This window comes from Ctenocephalides felis, unplaced genomic scaffold, assembly GCF_003426905.1.
Source record: "Ctenocephalides felis isolate EL2017-DRISC unplaced genomic scaffold, ASM342690v1 CF-g0.4_SCAFFOLD_00845, whole genome shotgun sequence".
NCBI lineage: Eukaryota > Metazoa > Arthropoda > Insecta > Siphonaptera > Pulicidae > Ctenocephalides > Ctenocephalides felis.
In genome coordinates this window covers 51,804,120-51,830,301 of record NW_020536999.1, presented here as the reverse complement: position 1 = coordinate 51,830,301, position 26,182 = coordinate 51,804,120, and the positions used below count along the sequence as shown (strand labels likewise).

Genomic DNA, 26,182 nt, shown 5'->3' with positions numbered 1-26,182 from the left:
AATTACGCCAACACGGGTCATACCAATTCAACTTTTTTTTGGCCATATGACGTGTTAGTTTGTTATATCTACTTTATGTTATTCAACAATAAATAAACACCACAACGTTAGTCGTATTGCTGAATTCCGTTTTACGGCTGGAGGTAGGATTCGAACTCGGTACCCTTTTGGTACGAAGCCATCACTCTACCACCTACGCCAACACATGCCATACCAACCAACTTTTTTTTTGGCCATATGACCTGTTAGTTTGTTATATCTACTTTGTGTTATTCAACGATAAATAAATACCACAACGTTAGTCGCACTGCTGAAGTCCGGTTTATGCCTTGAGGTATGATTCGACCTCGGTACCCTTCTGCTACGAAGCCATCACTCTACCACTTACGCCAACACAGGCCATACCAAACCAAGTTTTTTTTGGCCATATGATTTGTTAGTTTGTTATATCTACTTTGTGTTATTCAACAATAAACAAGTACCACAACGTTAGTCGTACTGTTGAATTCCGTTTTATGCCTTGAGGTGTGATTCGAACTCGGTACCCCTTTGCTACGAAGCCATCACTCTACCAATTACGCCAACACAGGCCATACCAGTTTAACTTTTTTTGGCCATATAACCTGTTAGTTTGTTATATCTACTTTGTGTTATTCAACAATAAACAAGTACCACAACGTTAGTCGTACTGCTGAATTCCGTTTTATGCCTTGAGGTATGATTCGAACTCGGTACCCTCTTGCTACGAAGCCATCACTCTACCAATTACGCCAACACGGGTCATACCAATCCAACTTTTTTTTGGCCATATGACCTGTTAGTTTGTTATATCTACTTTATGTTATTCAACAATAAATAAACACCACAACGTTAGTCGTGCTGCTGAATTCTATTTTATGGCTGGAAGTAGGATTCGAACTCGGTACCCTTTTGGTACGAAGCCATCACTCTACCACTTACGCCAACACAGGCCATACCAAACCGACTTTTTTTTCGCCATATGACCTGTTGGTTTGTTATATCTACTTTGTGTTATTCAACGATAAATAAATACCACAACGTTAGTCGTACTGCTGAATTCCGCTTTATGCCTTGAGGTATGATTCGAACTCGATACCCTTTTGACACGAAGCCATCACTCTACCAATTACGCCAACACAGGCCATATCAATTTAATTTTTTTTGGCCATATGACCTGTTAGTTTGTTATATCTACTTTGTGTTATTCAACAATAAATAAATACCACCAAATTAACTTTTTTCTTTGGCCATATGACCTGTTAGTGTGTTATATCTACTTTGTGTTATTCGACGATAAATAAATACCACAACGTTAGTCGTGCTGCTGAATTCTGTTTTATGACTGGAGGTAGGATTCGAACTCGGTACCCTTTTGGTACGAAGCAACCACTCTACCACTTACGCCAACACAGGCCATACCAACCCAAGTTTTTTTGGCCATATAATTTGTTAGTTTGTTATATCTACTTTGTGTTATTCAACAATAAACAAGTACCATAACGTTAGTCGTACTGCTGAATTCCGTTTTATGCCTTGATGTATGATTCGAACTCGGTACCCTTTTGCTACGAAGCCATCACTCTACCAATTACGCCAACACAGGCCATACCATTTAAATTTTTTTTGGCCATATGACCTGTTAGTTTGTTATATCTACTTTGCGTTATTCAACAATAAACAAGCGCCACAACCTTAGTCGTACTGCTGAATTCCGTTTTATGCCTTGAGGTATGATTCGAACTCGGTACAATTTTGCTATGAAGCCATCACTCTACCAATTACGCCAACACAGGCCACACGAACTCAACTCAACTTTTCTTATGACCTGTTAGTTTGTTATATCTACTTTGTGTTATTCAACAATAAATAAATACCACAAAGTTAGTTGTACTGCTGAATTCCGTTTTATGACTGGAGGTAGGATTTGAACTCGGTACCCTTTTAGTACGAAGCCACCACTCTACCACTTACGCCAACACAGGCTATACCAATCCAACTTTTTTTTGGCCATATGACTTGTTAGTTTAGTTTCGTTTAAAATATACAATATCACCACCTTTGTAACGTTTTACTAATGTGATCGTCGTGGCGTCGCGCGAAAACCACCAAAAATTTTTGGTCAAAAAAATTTGGGTCAAAAAAATTTTGTGAAAAAAATTTTTGGTCAAAAAAAATTTTGTTCAAAAAAATTTTAGTCTGAAAATTTTTTGTGAAAAAAAATTTGGGTCAAAAAAATTTTTGGACAAAAAAATTTTTAGTCAAAAAAATTTTGGTCAAAAAAATTTTGGAAAAAAATTTTTGGTCAAAAAAATTTTGGGAAAAAAAAATTGTGAAAAAAATTTTAGTCCAAAAAATTTTGAAAAAAAAAGTTTTTTGGAAAAAAATTTTGGTCAAAAAATTTTTGGGGAAAAAAAATTTGGTCAAAAAAATTTTTGGTCAAAAAATTGTGGGAAAATAAATTTCGGGAAAAAAAAATTTGGTCAAAAAAATTTTGGTCAAAAAAAATTTTGTAAAAAAATTTTGGTCAAAAAAATTTTGATCAAAAAAATTTTTTTGTCCAAAAAATTATGGGAAAAAAATTTTTTGGAAAAAAATTTTTGGTCAAAACATTTTTGAAAAAAAAATTTTGGTCAAAAAAATTTTTACACAAAAAAAATTTTTAGTCAAAAAAAATTTTTGGTCAAAAAAATTTGGGTCAAAAAAATTTGGGTCAAAAAAATTTTTGGTCAAAAAAATTTGGGTCAAAAAAATTTTTGGTCAAAAAAATTTTTGGAAAAAAAATTTTTGGAAAAAAAATTTTTGGAAAAAAAATTTTGGTCAAAAAAATTTTGATCAAAAAAATTTTTGGGAAAAAAAATGAGAAAAAAAATGTTGGTTTTTGGAATACTTTTTATCAATTTTTAATTTTATCAATATTTTTTTTCAATCATAAATTAATTTAGTTTTGATTGATTAGGTCGATTAATTACACATATCGGGAAGTTCATGTAACTTGCCTCAAGGCAAAATACCAAACCAACTAGTTCAATTTGAGATGACTGAGGACAATCTGTACATAGTTTCGATAAGTTATTAAATATTAAACATGCTTAGTCAAAACACGACAGAATGAATATGTGTGAGTTTTATGTGAGTGTGTGTTTGGTGTGTATATATGTATATTACAGTGTGTGTGTATATACATTACATTTGTTTTGAGCTTTTGCAACCGGCCTGCAACAAAATACCTGTGTCCCTGGTACTTTGTCAATAACGATTTTCCGAGTCCAGTGAATAGTTCACAAAAACCGCGTCACGCGTCGAGCGAAACCAATTCTTCGGCTTTTCATCGGCATTTCCTCGCTCTCATGCCAAATAGAATTTAATCCTGCGAAATAGAATTTTATCCGGCGAAAGTCTATACCGCAGCGATCAACTAGGACGCTAAGCGCGCACTCACCCTACCACTGATATACCCATACCGAATAGAATTCGGTGAATCGAATACATATTGCCGAAATAAAATGCTTTCAATGGCACGGTGGAGAATTTCTGGAATAACAAAAGACGGTTGCAAAATAACGGCGTGACGGTTTTTAAACTTGTTGAACGTGGCTTTTTGCCTTGAGGCAAGTTGCATGAACTTCTCAAAATATGTTATAATTGACTTAACACGTTCGCGCCGGCGCGGGTCGGTGACCCACACTAAACTGTCTCATCCGGCGCGGGTCACCGGTGGCCCACACTAAACTGTCTCATCGGGCGGCGCGGGTCACCGGTGACCCACACTAAACCGTCATTAAAAACATTTATTTTTAATAATAATTATAATCAAAAATGTATCAGAACAGTTTTGTTCAATAACAAACATAATAATACAGTATTATATAAAAAATTCAAATACGGTTAAAATAACATAAAATCTAATATTGTTTTATTTATAACTGCATTATTTATTGTTTTTTGTGTAATTTGTTAAAACATTCCAAGCAAAGTGCTGGCTGTCCCTCACAAAGTCCACAATACGTCTTAACCCTTTTAGTATTGTTAGTTGCATAAGCTCTGCCCTTTTTATTACACATATTTTTATAGCATTCCTTGCAGCGTTTACGGGTGTCTCTTGCCGATCCTTTATATGATTGAAGAACGTGTTTATGTGACGGTATATGACGGCATATTTGTTCATTGGACAAAAGATTATCGATAATAATTTCCCTAAATCTTAATATAGTCATATTTTTAGTGCCCCATCTTTTATGAATATACCACGCATTCACGAGGGAAGTTCCGCATATTAATTGTATTATTATTTTTCGGTACCACTTAATGGTTTTTCGAAAACAACTGTAGTACGCCGATAGTTGATCTGATAAATCGACACCTTTTTTTGCAATATTGTAGTCAAACACAGCATCGGGCTTTACTCGGTCATTTATTCCTTGCACAAATTTACACTGGTGATTCTTTGAGGTAGTTAACATGCAAACTGGTCTTTTGTCCGTCCATTTCAAAAATTTTACACCACTACGATTTTCAAAGCTTATCATTTCACCACGTTTTTGTTTTGTTTTTGCCTGCGGTGGTAGACTTTTTCTGTTTATTTTTACAGTACCACAAAAAAATGTATTTTTCTCTAAAAGCTCTTCACCCAAAGGGACACTTGTATAATAATTATCAATAAATAGTGTGCAGCCCTCAAATAATAAGCCACTCAATAATCTCATTACTACGTCATGGGGATGTGATTTTTCAATGATCTGTCCATTTTCCCAGCATAAATTTCGAAATTATAAGTGTAGCCTTCAGGTAAACACAATTTGTATGCTTTTACGCCATACTTATGTCGCTTGCCTGGGATGTATTGGCGAAAGCCTAGACGTCCTCTCCAGGGGACCATACTTTCATCGATAACAATATTTTTGCCTGGTTTTATAGAACTCTTGAAATTATCTACAATTGCTTCAATAATATTTCGAATTTCTTCGATCTTCAGTTCTGGCTGTGGTATCGTCCGAAAAATGTAAAAACTTAAGAATAGATAGAAAACGGTCACGTGTCATTGCCTTTTTTATGCGTGTGTTCGCATACATATCGTTGTTTGACCAATACAATCTAATTTCTGGCAATTGCACAATACCCATAATAAGCAATATGCCAAAAAAAGTATTCATTTCATCTCTTGTAATAGACTGCCAGCCCTGCTAGTGTATTCTACTGCTAGATGAAGAATTATTTATACTTTGAGTAGCATATTTATTTGTTTCATCAACTATAGTCTCTAGTATGTAATCCGTGAAGAATAGTTTGTATAAGGCAAAAGGGTCATTACAGTCAATATTTTTATGTAAAAATTCCTCTTCTTTCGAATACTCATTTATTAATACGGTTCTTTTTTTACTTCCTGCCATTCTTCATCGTGATCCTCGTTCTCTGATTTAGAAATCAAATATTCTTCCTCCGTGGAATACTCGTTCTCTTCATTGATAAAATTAACAAAATCCTCGTCTGAAGAGGAAGAAACTATTCGTAATCTTGCCACTTTTCTTTTCTTGCTTCTAATTATAGATTCATCCGAATCACTTATTTCCATATCCATGTTATCCATTTTTTATAAGGGTAAAAATTAAAAAAACATTCTAATCACCTTTCTAATTATATTTACTGTCGGAAATTTGTGGTCACAGAATGAAAAAAACGGCACGAGTTACAAAACTTGCACAATAAGATCTCACTGTACTGCAGAGCAACAAACAAGGCGTATGCAGGTCTGAATAGGCAATAATCACGCGCCGCCAGATGAAGCGCAATGTTCATTTCAGAGCCGCCTCATAACAAAACAAACGAAAATCGGCCCCGGCGTGAACGTGTTAAATAAATCTTTTGTAAATTAAAAAAAATCTTTCTAAATTTTATTCATAAAAAAATTGAGACCTCTACGCCTCTGATAAAGATATCTGATGATCAGTGGCGTCGGAACCATGTGGGCTGGGTGGGCTTGAGCCCACCCATGTTTTTTGATAGGGGGGCTGAAAAAAAAACGAGCCCACCCATCAAAAATTTGCTTCCGACGCCACTGCTAATGATTAATTAGAATTAGTATTTAAGATTAAAAAAGATTCAATGTGGGGATACTGTGCAATCACGGATAAAATATTCAAATAAGTACGTCCTTCGAAAATACTACAGGAGTTTTATGAGAGCTGTTTTTTAAACATAATAAAATATATAAACATTCAAATGAAATAGTAGCGATAAAAATGCAAAACAATTATTATTATAGAGCCAAAGAAAATTTAATACGCAACTTGTACGTGCTCCTTTTTCAGCATTATCATCACATTGTAATACAATGTAAATCTAAGATTAATCTTGATTGGTAATGTGATTGACAAATATGGCCCAATGTACAAAAATTATACGTTTAGATATATTGGTTATATTTTTAATAGTGATGTGAATACATAAACTAGTAGTGTATGGTATGGTATGGTTCGAGGAATATTAAATGTTTTAGATTTTTATAAATATTGTAACATTGTTTAATATTTATAAATATTATATAAACTGAATTGCAAAGTTGAAATTATTTGTTTAAAGTATATTAGAACAGAATTAAAAATAAAATCTGAATTCTTTCCGATATACAAAAAAAAAAATCTTGAAAACAATTTTTTTTTGAAAAAAAAATTTCAAAACAAAAAAAAAGATTTCTCTAAAAGCTATTATTTTGTTGAAACAAGCAGAAAGTTATATGAATAATTCAAATCGGACGCTTAGTTCTCTCAAAAACTGCTATTTTTTGCACATTTAGCTCTATATCTTCGAAATGGCTAGGCCTGGCTTCGCTAAAAACTAATCACCTCTTCTCCCAATCATTACAAATTGAATACTTTTAGATCATTCAAATCGGATACTTCGTTTTTTCAAAAATTCGATTTGTATTTTCTGCACTCTTTGCTTTGTATCTCCGTAACGGCTGAACCTGCTTTGCTAAAAACTAATCAGAAAAAAACTAATCATCTCCCTATCAATAGGAATCGAATGTTTTTTAAACCATTCAAATCGGTTGATCAGTGCGCCCGAAAACGTCGGCGAAAAAATGCGGACATACAAAACAAGGTATGAGAAAATGTTCAGAAACCTTCAAAACGTCGAGAAATGCAAAAATTTGTATTTTAGATTTTCGGCTCATTACTATAACTACCCTACGGGAAGTTAATAATTTCAAATGAAAAACTTATAGCACTACTGTGTGATATCAAGAAGTCCGAGATGGTTTTAAAACCCGGAGTGGTAGTTAGACAACGTTTGGTTCAATATATAATAAAATTATTAAATCTACTGTCTCATATCAAGCAAGCCGAGATGAATTTCGAATCCGAAACCAGTGTGTATTCTAGTTAGTAGACTATAGCTAGTTCTGGTTTACAATTTAACTAAAATATAAAATTTAGAGTTTGATATCAAGCAGGCCGAGATGGGTTCGAAAACTGATTGTTAGGCAACGTTTCTTCATCCTGTGTCTAGTTCTGGTTCAAAATGCAATCAAGTCATAAAATCAATTTATACATTTCAAATAAAATTTGCAAACGACGACGTGCGTATGAACATGTGCAGGAAATGATATCATAAAATCAAATATCGTCTCCACGTATTTTTCACAAGCTGCGTTTGCTCATAAAATCGATTAGCGTTCGTGGCATTCATCTTTTGGCGAGCCAAGAAGTTATGAAATTTCGTTTGAGAAAAGTGCTGCAGAAAATGTGCTTGATTTATATTTCGATGCTTTTTTAGACATTTGTAACCTGTATAATTTACAATTTTTGAATGAATTCATGTTAAGAACACACTCTCAGCTAATAAGACACATGGCCTAAGTATCGCACTAGTGATCAAGCGGCATATAGTTTTTATTCGACCTATTCCAGAATGTTATTGCTCACATACCATTTGTATATATATGATTAATATATATATATATGATTTAGTTGTTAATTTTGATGTTGAGATATATGAGTAAGTTCTTGTGGAGCGATACATCAAAAAATAAAAAGCAAAGATTTATAAATTAATCTCTAATTCCAAACGTTTTGACATTCAATTTAATGTCATCAATCATCATCAGTGGATATTAACGTTGGTAGGTTACATCTAAGATGTGTACACAACACTAGAAATTAGCACTAACATTTATACATCTAACTTGTCCACACTATGAATTTTTATCATTTTTTGTAAGATGTAAAAAGAAAATTGATAGTTTTAGTTGAACATAAATGTAAGTAAAACTAAGTAATTTTTGCCACGACTTGTGAAATGTGCAAGTTCCGAGGCTTTAGTCCTCGTTGACTAAAAATCCAAATCGCTAATTTTATGTTTTCTCGACGTTTCAAGCCATTCTGAATCAAATGAAACCAAATTTAGAAAAAGTATGTGTGTATGTGTGTGAACAGATTTTTTGCCGTAAATCGACGTTTTCTCTAAAACGGCTGTACCGATTTCAAAAATTTAGAAGCCACTCGATGTACCTCGATGAGGACTATTGTTTGTCAGTTGCGATGATCGGCCAAGCCGTTTCTTTATAAATCGCATAAAAGTGAAAAAAATTTCGTCTACGTTTTAGCCCGCAATTCTGAATCGATTTTGAAACTTCAAAAACCGTTCGAAAGATATTGGTTGGGAATCGTTCTGATTAGTTTGTGGTAGAGATCGGCCGGGCCGTTTTCTTGTAATAAAGTTTTTAAAAAAAAATCTACGATTTTTATGATTATTTTTTTGACGGTAGATACCATAGTCTTCTAGATCAGGCATCGGCAACCTACGGCACGCGTGCCAGGCTTGGCACGCGACGGCGTTCTGCATGGCACTCTACAAAATAATCAGGGCAATCGCAAATATATCGAGACGAAGTGATTTTTAAATAAGAAAAAATGTTGAAATATAATTACTTATCTAATGTAGCTCGCTAATATAATTCAATCTACATTGAAGCACTTAAAGATGAATTTTCCAGATGCAAAGACTTTAAAGCTTATGTGCCTAAATTTTCCTTCCTCATAAAACCAGATTTCATAGATCCATCAAAAATACCGTTTGATTTTTCAATTTTTGAGTGGATGAATGTTGATGATTTTGAAATGGAAATTATGGAACTAATATCTTTAGAATTATGGAAAACAAAATTTAAGGAATTACGAAAAAATCAGGAAGACGACTCCATGGAAAATTAAATTGTTGGATGACATTGTCGAAAATATTTAATTGTTTAAAGAAAATTGCGTGCGTTATCCTTTCACCTTTTGGTTCCACATATCAATTTTACACCCATTGTAGTAATTTTACACCCATTGTAGTATTTTTACACCCATTGTAGTAATTTTACACCCATTGTAGTATTGTTTACAAACATTGTAGTAATTTTACTCCTATTGTAGTATTTTTGCAAACATTGTAGTAATTTTACACCCATTGTAGTATTTTTACACCCATTGTAGTAATTTTACACCCATTGTAGTAATTTTACACTCATTGTAGTATTGTTTACAAACATTGTAGTAATTTTACACCCATTGTAGTATTTTTACACCCATTGTAGTAATTTTACACTCATTGTAGTATTGTTTACAAACATTGTAGTAATTTTACTCCCATTGTAGTATTTTTGCAAATATTGTAGTAATTTTACACCCATTGTAGTATTTTTACACCCATTGTAGTAATTTTACACCCATTGTAGTATTGTTTACAAACATTGTAGTAATTTTACACCCATTGTAGTATTTTTACACCCATTGTAGTAATTTTACACCCATTGTAGTATTGTTTACAAACATTGTAGTAATTTTACACCCATTGTAGTATTGTTTACAAACATTGTAGTAATTTTACTCCCATTGTAGTATTTTTGCAAATATTGTAGTAATTTTACACCCATTGTAGTATTTTTACACCCATTGTAGTAATTTTACACCCATTGTAGTATTGTTTACAAACATTGTAGTAATTTTACACCCATTGTAGTATTGTTTACAAACATTGTAGTAATTTTACACCCATTGTAGTATTTTTACACCCATTGTAGTAATTTTACACCCATTGTAGTATTGTTTACAAACATTGTAGTAATTTTACACCCATTGTAGTATTGTTTACAAACATTGTAGTAATTTTACACCCATTGTAGTATTTTTGCAAATATTGTAGTAATTTTACACCCATTGTAGTATTTTTACACCCATTGTAGTAATTTTACACCCATTGTAGTAATTTTACACTCATTGTAGTATTGTTTACAAACATTGTAGTAATTTTACACCCATTGTAGTATTTTTACACCATTGTAGTAATTTTACACCCATTGTAGTATTGTTTACAAACATTGTAGTAATTTTACTCCCATTGTAGTATTTTTGCAAATATTGTAGTAATTTTACACCCATTGTAGTATTTTTACACCCATTGTAGTAATTTTACACCCATTGTAGTATTGTTTACAAACATTGTAGTAATTTTACACCCATTGTAGTATTTTTACACCCATTGTAGTAATTTTACACATTGTAGTATTGTTTACAAACATTGTAGTAATTTTACACCCATTGTAGTATTTTTACACCCATTGTAGTAATTTTACACCCATTGTAGTATTGTTTACAAACATTGTAGTAATTTTACTCCCATTGTAGTATTTTTGCAAACATTGTAGTAATTTTACACCCATTGTAGTATTTTTACACCCATTGTAGTAATTTTACACCCATTGTAGTAATTTTACACCCATTGTAGTATTGTTTACAAACATTGTAGTAATTTTACACCCATTGTAGTATTTTTACACCCATTGTAGTATTTTTACACCCATCAAATTATCAGATATTTTATAGAGATTTTAATACTGTGTACATATATTTTGTGTAATTTTTTTTTGGGTTCAGTACCATGATTTTTAATTTCAGTATGGGAAGTTCTAGCAATTTGAATTAAGGCACGATGCCATGCACCCCACTAGTTAATAAAAATGTTTAAAAGATAAATTTGGGTATAATTTTTCTCCCCCAGAACCTGGTTATATGTTTCAGGTGGCACCCTGAATCATATTGGTAGAGTGGCTCGGCACACCACAGTTAAAAGCTTGCCGACCCCTGTTCTAGATCATACTAAAATATTACGGCCCTACGACAACTGGTTTAGCTTTAAAAATTCGTCAAAGTTTGCAAAAATTAGTATGGTCTTTTTGGTATTTATCAAAATTAGAACTTTCATCAACCTTAGCTCAAAAACGCCTTAACCGATTTCAGATATTTAAAAAGCATTTGATGTATCTCGATTTGATGTATCGTTTTTCAGTTTTGTGCGACGATCGGCCGAGCCGTTTCTCTGTAATTTGGAAGAAAGTGTTAAACTTTTCGTCCACATTTAAGCTCATACTATCGAACCGATTTTAAAAATTCGGTAACTGTTCGAAAGATATTAGTTGGGAATGATACTGATTAGTTTTAGATGAAAATCTACCGAGCCGTTTTCTTGTAATTCGTTGTTGAAATAAATTTGATTTTTATGGATCTTTGGTGATATATATCATGGTCTTATAGAGCTTACTGAAATATTATGGCCTTACGACAAGTAGTTTAATTTTAAAAATTCATCAAAGTTTGAGAAAATGAGTAGTTTTTTGACGTTTGCTAAAATATAAATAAGACGATTTACTTGGTATAACGATAGAGTACTTAGTCTTAATAAACATACTAAACCATTAAAGTACTACGGAAGCTGGTTCAATCATAAAAATTGTTGATTTTTGAAAATTTGCTTTTAAAAAATATTCCGTGTTAACGTTAACGTGTTTGTTTTTTTTTTTCAAATATGGGTAATAAATCCACTCGGAATACTTTTAATCACCCATAAATTAATTTATTTTTTATTGATCAAGTCAATTAATTACAAATATCGGTAGTAAGATTAAGTACAAATACCAAGTAGTTTGAATTTCTGGCACATCTCAGATGCTTTTCGGCAATAATAATGTAAACATTAATTTTTTCTCGTATAGTATATTCTCATATAATCTAGAATACGGTCCAAAATCATTCTGAATACATGCTAAAACTAAAATATTATTAAATATTAATTATATAAGATTTAATTATAATTACCTTGATCGTGATGATCATAAGATTGCATTCTAAAATCATCCTGAGTACTGGCACTTGTTGAAATTTCAACATAATCGAGAACACAGTCATTTACACTGGTAAGAGTTAAATCCATAGATAAAAGAAGAGTATTGGTTAACTCTTTCTTTTTTTCCGCGTTGATCCTTTCGAATGGTTAACTTATTGTTAAAATCTCTATAAAATATCTGATAATTTGATGTACATATGATCTAATGATCATTTTTGACCGTCAAATGGCTTTTTTAACTTCCCGAAGGAGAAGTTCATGTTTTCATCAAAAAATCCGATTCGCTAATTTTATGTTTTCTCGACGTTTCAAGCCATTCTGAATCGAATGAGACCAAATTTGGAAAAAAGTATGTGTGTGTGTGCGTGTATGTGAACAGACTTTTTGCCGTAAATTAACGTTTTCTCATAAACGACTGCACCGATTTCAAAAATTTAAAGGCCATTCGATATACCTCGCGCAACGATCAGACAAGCCGTTTCTTTGTAAATAGAAGAAAAGTGAAAAATTTTTCGTCCACGTTTTAGCCCGCAATTCTGAATCGATTTTGAAAATTCAAAAATCGTTCAAAAGATATTGGTTGGGAATCGACCTGATTAGTTTTTGGTAAAGATCGGCCGAGCCGTTTTCTTGTAATAAAGTGTTAAAAAAAAATTTTTCGACAATTTTCATGAATTTTTTGGTGATAGATATCATGGTCTTCTAGATTATACTACAATATTACGGCCCTACGACAAGTCGTTTAATTTTGAAAATTCGTCAAAGTTTGCAAACATTAGTCTTGTTTTTTTGACGTTTGTCAAAATTAGAACTTTCATCGATGTTTTTTCAAAAACGGGGCTATACCGATTTCAAAAATTTAAAAGACAACCGATGCATTTTGGTGTAGATTATCTTTTGTCAATTTTGTACGAGGATCTGCCGAGCCGTTTTTTTGTAATTTGGAAAAAAGTGTTAAACTTTTCGTCTACATTTAAGCTCATACTACCGAATCGATTTAAAAAAATCAAAAACTGTTCGAAAGAAATTAGTTGGGAATGATACTGATTTGTTTTAAGTGAAAATCTACCGAGCCGTTTTCCCGTAATTCACTGTTGAAAAAAAAATTTAAGCTGATTTTTATGGAACTTTTTTTGGCGATATATATCACGGTTTATAGAACTTACTGAAATATTACGGTCTTACGACAAGTAGTTTAACTTTAAAAATTCAATAAAGTTTAAGAAAATGAGTAGTTTTTTTGACGTTTGTTAAAATGAAAATTAAATAATTTACTTGGATAATTTAATTTAGAGTGTTCGTTCGATGTGTAATAAATCCACTCGGAACACTTTTAATCACTCCTAAATTAATTTATATTTTATTGATTAAGTCGATTATTTACACATATCGAGAAGTTTATGTAACTTAAGTTAGCAATTGCCTCAAGGCTAAATACCAATACCAACTAGTTTTTACTTTTTTCACTAGATCTCCGAAACCGCTAGACCTGCCTTTATGAAAATTTAATCAGTTCTTCATCTTGTCAATATAAGTAAAATCTTTTTTGAATAATTAAAATCGGACACTCCGTTCTCTAAAAACTGAGTTACCGTTTGTGGCACTTTTTGCCCCGTATCTTCAAAACGGCTATGCCAAAATCTAATCAGCACGTCTCCTTATAAACAGCAATCGAATGTTTTTTGAATAATTGAAATCGGCTGAACCGTGTTCCCGAAATCGTCGACGAAAATTTGTACCCGCACGCACACACACACACATGCACACACACATATATCATTTTTTTCTAAAGTATGCTAAAATGTTCAGAAACCTTTGAAACGTGAATATATATAACAATTTTCATTTTCGATTTTTTTGCGATTACTATAATTTGCCCTAAGGGAAGTTAATAAGTTAAAAAATTGCCATTTGGATTTTGGCGGTCAAAAATGTTTATTGGACATATGTACATCAAATTATCAGATATTTTATAGAGATTTTAAAAATGTGTACACATTTTGTGTAAACTATTTTGGGTTCCGTACAAAGATGCAACCTAATAATTTTTATCTATGATACACACATTATATAATTAGCTATCGAAATTAAAGAATTCTGATGTTAAAAGTATTACTTTGACACTTCAAAACGCGATTGGCAGTTTTAATAGTATCACATAAAGACTTTTGCATATGTAAATACCATAAATAAACAAGTATAAACTGTATTCCATTGAATGAAATAATTAGTTTCTGAATAAATAAACATAAAATGGAATTTGTTGACAGCACTTTGCAGCTGTCATCCTAGAAGGTTTTAGCGGGTTTTAGCAAGAATCGCTTTGTGCAAGGTCGTTCAAAAATCTGACAGCTGTTTAGACGTTGGAATCTAAATAATTAAATAATGATACCGAAAATATTATTATTTAGTAACTAATTTACGAAAAAAGTATTTTTTAAATTAAGTAACATGTCAGCATCAGCAAGCAGATCGGAATTTGCAATCACAGAATCTAACCAACAAGAAGATGAATGTGGACCACAATTAATTTCTAAGATAGAGGTTATAATTTTCACAATTATAGATATTGCAATAACTTAATTTATTTACTTGTTGGCTCAGGGCTTTTTTTAATTAATTTTTTTTACAGTTCAGTTTTGAAATTGTTTAGTTAATTCATACAAGATAAAAAATTCTCGGATTTGCGCCAAAAATCTTTTGTGTTCCAGAGTTTTACCCCTTAATTGAAATGAGTTTACTATTTCCAGCTTAGTTGTAATTTATTTTAGGACTACTTAAAAGATATATTATTTTTATAATGAACACATTACTCTTTTTTACACTAAATTTATATAATACTAAAGTTACAAGTGTTTTGAGACAACGGTATAAAAATATAGTTTTATTGGTATACAGAAGCTTTGAATTGTTGCACATTTTGCTATAATTGATGGTATGATTACTCTTAATATTTTAAGATGATACTCATATACATGTAGTGATAGTGTAGTATTTTGCAAAAAAAGAAAAACAATGCCAAGACTACTAGAAGAGTTTTGCAAAAATCCGTACACCTTTATTACTCTGCATTTCTTTTCTCTATGATTAATAATACTGGATTTTAAAATAAATTATATTTCAATATTGAAAGTCTTTTATAAATTGTCAGTAATTTGAAATTTACATTCATGCGATCATTATTGAAGAGATACTAATTTTAGGGTAATGGTATTACAAGTGGGGATATTAAGAAGTTACAAGAAGCTGGATACTATACTGTAGAATCAATAGCATTCGCACCAAAAAAGAGTCTTATAACTATAAAAGGAATATCCGAAGCTAAAGCTGATAAACTATTAGCCGAAGCTGCTAAGCTTGTGCCTATGGGGTTTACAACAGCAACAGAATTTCATCAAAAACGATCAGAAATAATATTGTTAACAACAGGTTCAAAGGAGCTAGATAAACTATTGGGCGGAGGTATTGAAACTGGATCAATAACGGAAGTTTTTGGTGAATTTCGTACAGGGAAAACACAATTATGCCATACATTAGCTGTAAATTGCCAGGTAAACATATTTCACAAAGAATTATCAGTATTATAATTAACTGCATTATCTATAACAAAAATATCTTATATTCCATAAGAATTTTAAAATAGATTTCATTACTTTTCAAATAATTAGTTATTAGTTAAAATATTTTCTAGATTTATTTTAAATATATTTTTGTGTTAAATTCAATAACATCAAAATATTAATGTTTTCTCACAATCTCGTAACAGACTAATTATTAATTAAATATTCTTAAATTAATTCTTTGCAGTTACCTATAGATCAAAATGGAGGTGAAGGCAAATGTTTATATATAGACACTGAGGGAACATTTCGACCTGACAGGTTATTGGCTGTTGCTGACCGTTACAAATTATCTGGTAGCGATGTGTTAGATAATATTGCATATGCACGAGCATATAATACAGATCATCAAACACAACTTTTAATATATGCTTCTGCAATGATGTCTGAATCCAGGCATGTACATGCATCAAACAATTATCTTCATATGAACTAAAATCTTTACATTAGACCATATATATATATATATATATATATATATATATATATATATATATATATATATATATGTGTGTGTGTGTGTGTGTGTGTGTGTGTGTGTGTATCATTTACTCAATATTCAATTTTTTGAAACATTTGAAAGTTATTTTATAAAAATTTCTTCTATAACTTACTAAATTTATTATGAAATTAATTTCAGATATGCATTACTAATTGTAGATAGTGCTACAGCATTGTATCGAACCGATTATTCTGGCCGAGGTGAACTATCTGCACGACAAATGCATTTAGCTCGATTTTTGCGGATGTTATTAAGAATAGCAGATGAATTTGGTGTAGCAGTATTGATTACAAATCAAGTAGTAGCTCAAGTAGACGGAGCTTCCATGTTTTCAGCCGATCCTAAGAAACCCATTGGAGGAAATATAATGGCACATGCATCTACAACGAGACTATATCTTCGTAAAGGAAGAGGAGAGAACAGAATTTGCAAAATATACGATTCTCCCTGCTTACCAGAGAGTGAAGCAATGTTTTCAATTAATGCTGATGGTATTGGTGATGCTAAAGACTAAATAACCAGTACAAACTATTAAATATTACGCTTAATTTAGGATTATGAACATTATGTTTCTTTTTTTTACTTAACCTATATATTGTAACAAATTAAACATCATGCAAAATATCCAATAAAAAGAAATGATTTTTATCATTATGTGTATTTTGTATATTACCTCAGTTTGAATTTAATATCATATAAATTAATTTTTGAAATAAACTTTCAAAACAATCTTGAATCAATATAGAAACCTCCGATTTTCTTTCTGTTTAAAGTAGTTGAAGATGCACTTGCTTTATTACTTTTTACTGAAAATGAAAAAATATCAATAGTTATATACCTGGCAAATTAACAATTCTGGAATCATTATTGAATTAATAGTAGTCAATAATGGTTTGTTAAAATATTTTTCATTTATTAAATTGTTTTACAAACTATATAATACCTCTGACATAAAATTGTAAATTATTCTAACAAAAGTTTGGAGTTATGGCATGAATGCACACTTAACACTACCGGCAATTTTGTCTCAGCATAAAATTTCATAAATAGAGGAGCTCAAAAAGATCAAAATAACCATAATATAGTCATTAACATTAACAAAAATATAATATTATCTATTAAAAAGTAAAGCAAATATAATCTTTGAAAAATATTCTTACACACACTCGCATATATATATGCTTTGCATAGACTCCGTATGGAGTCGAGCTCAAAATAATAACACGGAGCATCATACACACTCAAAGAAAAATAGTATAATAATAAGATGCATGTTAAATATCAATCATTCATAATTTGTTTTTATTGACTGATTATCCGAGAGCCAAATAATAAAAATTAAATTATTCAATATTAAAATATAAAATGTCAAAAATTGATTAACTGTAGAAAGAAACAAATAAAACATTTAGACTAGTACATCTCCAAAATATGTCAAACCTCATATTCAAATTCATATATTAAGGTATTAAATTTATATTATATAAACCTGAGTTGCTGGTTTTCTTCTATGTAATATTACAACTAGGTTAATTTGTTAGTAAGTTTTGTTATAACTGTTATTGATATTAAATATGAATTATTTTTATATATGTAAATGAATTTTAATTTTTGCTCTTTGATTACTTCTACTCTGGTGCATTAACTTTTATTCAACTAGATTAAATTTTTGGTTTACTTCCTATGCCTCACATCAGTGTCCTTCATGTGATCAGGAGTATTTTTTCTGTAACAAAATTCATGAAATTTTTTATAGAAAATTTGGAAAAATATGATGGGAAATTATGATTGAACTTGAAAAACTATGTACAAATGAATTAATATTAAACACTGCAAAGAACAAACTAAGTTCATAAATGATTTCGAGGCAATATTCTTGCATTCGGATTCAGAAACATAATTTACACAACTAATAAATAATTTTAATTCGTCACAACGCTAGTAGTAAAACATATCATTAAAACAGTAAAAATGTTTTAATTTGAAAAAACACAATTATGATTAATAATATATTCAGTTCAATTTTTCTTCCAATCATTGAGCTAACATAGTGTGATATAAAAAAGAATAATAAATTTGCTCAATAATTAAGTATTAGTTATTTTGTTTATGAGTAAAATATAATTACATTGAAAGTTTCGAACTCAATTTTGTAGGGGTAAAGCTATAAAGTCACCGGTTATAAGATAATGCACAATTTTTCTTCTTCATATGATATATTCGATTCATTATCTTGGAAATCCTCATCGTCTTCATCTGGTTTTAGCTCCGGTCTTTCTTTAGTTTTCTTTCTTCTAATAACTTCATATCCTTCCATTGGTGATCTTACACGACTCGGACCTGCAACTGGCTCGAAAGGTCGAGCTGAACGTTTTTTACCAACCGGCTTTTCAAAATTTTCAATTTTTTTTTCATATCTCTCAACATATCTTTGATACTTTTGATTCTGATCGTTCTTCCGACTTTCTGTTATTTTTGGAGTTTTAATATTTTTAGATTTTTTTTTAGATTGTTTTGGAGCAAATTCTTGTTCAATGGTTTCTATGCTGTCAGAATCATGATCGATATCCTCATCCTTTTCATTCTGATTGTACTTTCGACCTTGCACTTTAGAAGTTCTAATATCTTTAGACTTTTTCTTAGAAGTTTTAGGAGCAACTTCTTGTTCAATTGTATCTATGCTATCAGTATCGTGAACATTATCTTCATCCTCTTGATTCTGGTAGGCTTTTTGATCATCTAACGTTTTATGAGTTCCAGTTTTTTTATCTTTTTTCTTAGCAATTCTTGGAGTAATTTCTCGTTCAATTGTTTCTACACTGTCAGCCACATGAACACTTTCCTCATCATTTTGATCCTGAACTTGCTTTTGATCTTCCATCATATCATGAGATCTACTATCTTTAGATTTTTCCTTAGTTGAATTTTGAACAATTTCTCGTTCAATTGCTTCTATGCTGTCAGTATCATGAACATCTTTCTCATCTTCATGTAATGTTCTACCTTGCTTATCATCTTTGCTTATAGTTTCTTCCACACGTTTTATAGATTCTTCAACACGTTTAATTGAGCCTTCCACTCTCTTGATAGAGCCTTCAACTCTTTTAATAGAACCTTCAACACGCTTTATAGTGCCCTCGATTATTTCAATTTTTTTAGCATCATTGTCTTCTAATTTCTGGTGCTCCAGTTCTTTATTAAGTTTTCTCACAAATGCTCTTAGTCTATCTGAAGGGGACTGTACTTCACCTGCATCTTCGGTTTTATATTGACCTTCACTTTCAACACCTCTAATGCTTCCATCTTCCAACTTTTCACTTTCATCATCATTATCATCATCATCATCATCATCATCATCAAATTTAACATTTCTTCGTGAAACTAAACTTTCTGTAGCAATATCAGTATCATCCGCAGAAATCTCTGGCGCATGAAGTGGAATCCACACTACTTCTGGCAATTTTTCATAATTTTTCTTTTTTCTTTAGAAAGAAGGATTAGAAGGATATAGGCATGATATAGGAAAAGTAAGGATGGGTATCATGATATGTACAAAATCGTAAAGTAATAATCAACATATAATTTAAAAAAATCGATTAAATGGTATTTTCATGAGGATTATAAAAAATGCTTATAATTGAAAATAAGATTTTAGCATTCTCATCAATCATGATGCATTTCTTAAAAAAGGACAAAAAAACACTTATAATTCAGTATATTTTAATATTTTTATATGATATGTAAAGAAGTGATAGGACGAGGAATTTAATTAAGGTTAGCTGAAATCGGACAAGAAAAATTCAATAGATGACAAACTTCAACAAAATTGATTTTTCTATTTTTTATCATAACAGGAAAATTTAAATAAATGAAATAAGTTTAAGTAGATCTAATAGAATGATTGTGTTAAAAGTATGGTCACGAATAACCATTTTAAAACCACGACTTTGAATTGAATTGAATTTGATTATTAAAATTACAAAGATGTTGATTAATTCTCTTGTAAATGCATTGAAAACTTTTTTCAATATAAAAAAAGTCGGAAGTGGTAATTCAATGTGGTAAAGAAAAAAAGAAAAACTGCTTAATTATGGTAAATCCCCAGAAAACAGTATCAAAAAGTATCAAGAGAAAGTGATTGGTGTATACTGTATATAATGCAATCTGCTTATGAATTTTTGCAAAAAACTAACGGAAAAACTAATTATTAAATTAACACATTTTATAGGGACGAAATGTAAAAGTAAAATATTTAAAAAATTGAGATCACTTTTCTAGAAACACATGACATATGCATCATACACACTCAATGATATATAATTGTACTGTTTGCATTGCATTACACATACTTTTTGTGTGTAATTTATAAGATGGTTCCACAATTATATTAGTCACATGGCGTAAGTAGAATCATGACATTGATGTATTTAATAATATAATTATGTAATACTAAATTTGTCCAAAGACAAAGCAAGTTGATTACAAAAGAAAGGGCTTACCGATCTGGACTTTGATCTGTATCACTCTCCTCCATTTCAGCTTTGTTGCGTTTCTTTTCATAAATGAGAATAATCGCGCATAAAATTATTACTTCAGCACAGATACCCAAAAATGGCCACAGAGCAGCTAATTTATCTGAAAGAAAAAAAGACAAACAGCATAATATGCATCATTTAGTGGACAGACTAAGATAAATAAAAAAAATTCATACAAGTTATTATTCTTATTTAACATCTATTCAAAAAATTATATAATACCTTGAACTCGAACCAAGGTTGTAGAATTAACAGTAATTCCAATGCCTTGATTAGTAGCAATACATGTATATTCTCCTCGATCGCTTTTTTCAGCCAAATCAATTTCCAAAGCAGAATTTGGTATATTGTCATGATCTAACAATTTGATTCGATCGGATGATTCGTCATAAGTCTCATTAATAACTTTCCATGACACTGTTGGTGTAGGTTTGCCTACAACTGTGCAAACAACTCGCAGTTTTTCACCTTCTACGACATTAGTACTTAGCCCAAGTTTCACAGCAGGTTTGGCTGCAAAAATAAAGAGAAAATTAGTAAATACAGTGATAAATCTCCTAAAATCATATCCTAAAATCATATCCAGTTATACATGAATCTTATTTTCTTCTTAGAATAAATTAAATTTATAAAATCAATTTTTTTTGATAAAATCTTTTTAGTGAAAAAGTGTTAGTGTATTATCAATCATACAGGTAATTAATTCTGTTTTTTCCGGAAACCTGTTCTTAAAACTATCTAAAACTTTCTTTTAACATTTTTTTACACATTACATTTGTAATAATTGGTTATATAATCCACTCTATTTTTATCATTTTCATTTTGATTATATTGTCATATTTCTGTACATTATTTTTTCCACAATTTTATTCATTTTATATATAAAAAATCCATCATCATCTGCTTTTCTTAAATATATTGTTTGCTTAAATCTTATCAAGATCATGTTTCTTGACAGATGCCCTGAAAATGGAACGTACCTAGTTCCGAAACGTCTACAGTAAATAAATAAAAAAATGTTTTTTTAAAAAACTTGTTTGTTTTTAATACTTTTTGGATTTTTTGTTCAAAGCTCTACAAAATATTTACAAATCCAAGACTACCATCTAATACATACATACATACATATATATATATATATATATATATATATATATATATATATATGTTATATATTCAATAATAGCAAAAAGAAATATTACCAGTCACTATAATAGTATGCTCCCTTTCATTTTCTCCTGAACCAACTTTGCATGTGTAAGAGCCAGCATCATCTTGTTCAGTTTTTTCAATAATGAATTGATGTTCTTCCTTTATTAATTGGTAACGGTCCTTGAGATCATTGATTTCTTCTACTTTTTTCTCATCTTTAAACCTACCAAATTGTTGTTATTATTAGTTACTACTCTGTCTGCTAATATTTATGTTCAAAAACCGTATTAAGCTTTTTATAAAATTAATCAAAGTGATCGTAATAATAATAATTTTATTTAATAAATAATATATATATATATATATATATATATATATATATAATATATATAGTATACATTAAATAATATTGGATAAGAACCAGGAATGCAAAAATATTAACACATTCAGTGCAAGATTATTACCACTGATCAACAGGACCATCTTTCAATGGACAGGTTAGAACCAATGGACTGCGAATATCAAAAAGTTTTTGCGACGTGGCTTCACCTGAAATTAATATTAAAATAATAAACCGTTTTATACTAAATTTGCTACATGTTATGATTAGGTATGCAAAGCAAATAAATTAAGATTTGTTAGTAGTACAAATTAATAAAGCTAGAAAAAGAAATCTTACACTTTTCCAATTGAAAAACAAAATATCCACACATCAAAATATTACTAAATGAATAAGTAAAAAACATTTAACATAAGACGGCACCTTCATAAGTTTAAAAAATCAATCTAATTCCTGCATGATAACAAAATTCTATATTAGTTAACAAGCATTTCAAATCCAAATTTACTGTGATTAAATTCATTGTTTAATACATATCTTTAAAGTATATAAACATGTATTCAATTTGAAGATTTCTAAGCAATAAAAAATAAATAAAAAATAGACCAAGTATGTATGTGAGAACTATTTTATAACTAGTTCAGATCAGCATTATTTTATTTATTGTGTATATTTTTAAAACAAATAGAAAAATGTTTAGATTTCAATAGTGACCAGAACACCCTGTTATGCAAAATAATTACTTGTAAAGTGTTCTCTAAATATGTGTGAAATATGTATAACAATTTGAATCATGAGTTTGAGGCCAAAGGTTTATTTACTTTTTATAATTACTATCTATTTTTAGTTTAGTGACAAACCTACATGAAACTTGATCATATATAAAATAAGATATAAAAAAATGCAGTAAAGATTTACTATAAATACTTGTTAAAATAATAAATTAATTTTTATATGCAATTATTAATTTATATTATTCATTCAAAAATAAATTTAAGGAAATTTAAACCTATGTCGTTTAAATGAATATATATTTGAGTAAGTCGGTAATAAAGTAAGTACATATATTATTAAGTAGGTAATAAAATAAGTTAGTAGGCAATTAATGTTCTATTGAAAAACAACTTTTGTATTGCCCATTATAAATATATTGGCAAAATGTTTGAGTTACAGAATATACTATCATTTTCACAAAATTACTATAATTTTTTACAGAATTACTATCATTTTCTTATAGTAATTCTTCAAAGAAAATTAAATTTAATTAAATAATTATTACTGAACAATCAATATGATTCATTAAAAACTTTGAATGCACCAACCATTCTGATGACTACAAAAGTTAATGCATGTTTGTTGCTTTTAAAATTATTTTACATCACATGTTGCTTTTAAAATGAAAAATAAACAAAAGTTCTGTAATTTTTGTTTCAAATTTACTTTTTTTCATTTCATGTGTACTGAATAATCGAATCAACAATTAAAATAGCTATCATATATTTATTACAGTTATTCTATGTAATATATATAATTAATACTTTAATTTTCTTACATATTATCTTCAGTTTATAATTCGTACACTCTAAAATGTGATTATATTGTATTATTGCCTTGGGCACTGTATAAATAAATAAATAAATATATTTAGTTATTTTATGTAAAATAAAAAAAAGACCTACAATTATAACCATGTTTAATCATAAGTGGTTAAAACTTCAAAAAAATAAGAAACTTAAAAATAATGATAATTTAATGTATTAACATTGTTTAAAAATATTTCATTGAAATTTATTGCTTCAAAAGAGTATATAAAATATAAAATAAATTTAATAGTATGTTAAGATAAGCATTATTTATAACATTAAAGATTGTTTAAATATAGCTGAAAGGCATAAACCAATTATCTTTGAAATACTGCAATATGATAATGTATAACTACTATCAATTCAAGTAAATGCCTTATCAATTAACAAATATTAATAAAGGCTTAAAATGTACATAAAACCTGCAATGAAAGAAAATATCAAAATGTGTGGTGTTCCTGATAAGATGATATCATATGATAGTGTCTTGTTACTGATAAGGCATATTCTGCTCTGAATATTTAAATAAAATAACCAAAAACTAAATTATTCCATGCCGATAGATAAATTCATCTTTACACATATTCAAAAATGATGATTATATATAAAATTAGTATATCATATATACATGTGACAAAATATAAAGCTAGAAAAATATACTTCAAACATGCACTACATCTAATATAAAACATAAAATTATAATATAAATACTTTTAAAGATTGAATCTAAAATTCAAACATTGCCCTGTTTAGACTATACAGTATACATCGAGAAAATATTTAAGTTTCAATGTATGACTATGGTAAAGTTTATTAACATCATTAGGATTTTGGCTTCTACAAGTTCAGCTTAATGTATAAATATATGCTGTAAAACTATAATATACAAATGGTTACAAATAAACCTATTATGTACAAATAGTTAAAATAAAGTGAAAATTACTGCATAGATTTACCAAACTCTGAGGGCAAAGTTTGAACTGTGAATCATTTCCTATTGGAGTTTGAAAAACAACAGTTAAATCAATGCTAGTTCTACACCTCATGCAATAAAAAGTAAAAATAGAAAATGCCAATATTTGACGTTACTTTTACATTTACAATATATTACTACATTCAACATTGGCGTACATTTAAAAAGACAATTAGACCGTATCTACTTACCTTCTCTGGCATAAACACTGCTTTGGACCAAAAATAATAAAATTGCACTACACAAAAACTGCTTCATATTTATTGAATTTTCTTCCCCTCGATTGAAATAGTTCATAAGTACAAACTAGATAAAATAATATACATAAATATATAAATGAAATAACGCGATGTTTTTAACACGACGAATACATTGCAATTGATTTAATATCTGACAAACGTCAAAAAGGCACCTGATCTAAAATATTGCAAAATGGCTGTCAAGTACGACAGCCTTCTATTCTAGCTCAAGTGTACGGACTTTACGTAATGAATTTGACGTCAGTGTAACGCATGCGCATGGCAGCAGGGGCGCATTGGGCGCATCGGCGATGGAAAAACATAGACACTATGGGTGCATTCGACTTGGACGCTTACGCGCTGTGAGCGCTCACGCTTATAAGCACGAATTTTTAGCGTTCGACTTGGCCGATAAGCGCTTAGAATCGATAAATAAATTCCGTTCGTTTTGGAAACTGTGAGCGTCAATAAGCATCAAAATGGCGGCAACTGGCGGTAACGGTAATTGTGTAAATTTTATTACTTTCTGGATCATTCAGCGGGATTATAAAGAATTTAACAATTAATAAATAAATGAAATTTGGTTTGCTTATGCTTAATTCATATTAATATTAAAATTAAAATTTAAAATTATTTAAAATTAATTAAATTAATTAATATTAATATTAATATTAAAAAATAAATGTGATATACAACTTGGCATTTTTGCGGGATTATAAAGAATTTAACAATTAATGAATAAATGAAATTTGGTTAGCTTATGCTTAATTAATAGTAATATTAAAATTAAAATTTAAAATTAATTGAATTTAAAATTAATAAATATTAATATTAATATTAAAAAATAAATGTGATATACAACTTGGCATTTTTGCGGGATTATAAAGAATTTAACAATTAATAAATAAATGAAATTTGGTTAGCTTATGCTTAATTAATAGTAATATTAAAATTGAAATTTAAAATTATTTAAAATTAATTAAATTTAAAATTAATTAATATCAATATTAATATTAAAAAATAATTGTGATCTACAGCTTGCCATTTTTGCGGAATTA

The 26,182-nt window shown here is 29.7% G+C and overlaps 3 protein-coding genes and 1 pseudogene across 4 annotated transcripts; 1 reads left to right on the top strand and 3 right to left on the bottom strand.

The window, feature by feature from the left end:
• Positions 1-3,953: 3,953 nt before the first annotated feature.
• On the bottom strand, positions 3,954-4,724 carry LOC113376585 (piggyBac transposable element-derived protein 4-like). The gene is made up of 2 exons (XM_026616555.1): positions 4,267-4,724; positions 3,954-4,215 (listed from the first exon to the last, which is right to left on the bottom strand). Exons 1-2 carry the CDS (start codon positions 4,722-4,724, stop codon positions 3,954-3,956), a joined length of 720 nt encoding a protein of 239 aa, XP_026472340.1.
• A 237-nt stretch (positions 4,725-4,961) lies between these two features.
• Positions 4,962-5,596, bottom strand: LOC113385358 (annotated as a pseudogene).
• Positions 5,597-14,340: 8,744 nt separating this feature from the next.
• LOC113376224 (DNA repair protein RAD51 homolog A) lies at positions 14,341-16,864 on the top strand. Its single transcript, XM_026616138.1, has 5 exons — positions 14,341-14,356; positions 14,451-14,724; positions 15,384-15,731; positions 15,988-16,196; positions 16,441-16,864. The coding sequence occupies exons 2-5, from the start codon at positions 14,632-14,634 to the stop codon at positions 16,814-16,816; spliced, it is 1,026 nt and encodes a 341-aa protein (XP_026471923.1). The 5' UTR covers positions 14,341-14,356; positions 14,451-14,631; the 3' UTR covers positions 16,817-16,864.
• An 86-nt stretch (positions 16,865-16,950) lies between these two features.
• LOC113375832 (basigin) lies at positions 16,951-25,350 on the bottom strand. Of its 2 annotated transcripts, none has more exons than XM_026615787.1 (6): positions 25,077-25,350; positions 22,454-22,538; positions 22,040-22,212; positions 21,060-21,350; positions 20,802-20,937; positions 16,951-17,108 (listed from the first exon to the last, which is right to left on the bottom strand). In XM_026615787.1, exons 1-6 carry the CDS (start codon positions 25,180-25,182, stop codon positions 17,099-17,101), a joined length of 801 nt encoding a protein of 266 aa, XP_026471572.1. In that variant the 5' UTR covers positions 25,183-25,350; the 3' UTR covers positions 16,951-17,098. The 2 variants fall into 2 exon arrangements, with proteins under 2 accessions (XP_026471572.1, XP_026471566.1); XM_026615781.1 differs by lacking the exon at positions 16,951-17,108 and adding an exon at positions 17,730-18,028.
• Positions 25,351-26,182: the final 832 nt, after the last annotated feature.

Coding starts and splice junctions, on each gene's coding strand:
- LOC113376585 (XM_026616555.1), bottom strand. CDS start 4,724: ATGAGATTATTGAGTGGCTTATTATTTGAGGGCTGCACACTATTTATT. Junction 4,216..4,266: donor ACTTCCCTCGTGAATGCGTG/GTATATTCATAA, acceptor ATTAAGATTTAG/GGAAATTATTATCGATAATC.
- LOC113376224 (XM_026616138.1), top strand. CDS start 14,632: ATGTCAGCATCAGCAAGCAGATCGGAATTTGCAATCACAGAATCTAAC. Junction 15,732..15,987: donor CATTAGCTGTAAATTGCCAG/GTAAACATATTT, acceptor AATTCTTTGCAG/TTACCTATAGATCAAAATGG. Junction 16,197..16,440: donor GCAATGATGTCTGAATCCAG/GCATGTACATGC, acceptor AATTAATTTCAG/ATATGCATTACTAATTGTAG.
- LOC113375832 (XM_026615781.1), bottom strand. CDS start 25,182: ATGAACTATTTCAATCGAGGGGAAGAAAATTCAATAAATATGAAGCAG. Junction 22,539..25,076: donor CAGTGTTTATGCCAGAGAAG/GTAAGTAGATAC, acceptor TATTAATTTCAG/GTGAAGCCACGTCGCAAAAA. Junction 18,029..20,801: donor ACAGATCAAAGTCCAGATCG/GTAAGCCCTTTC, acceptor ATTTTGTTACAG/AAAAAATACTCCTGATCACA.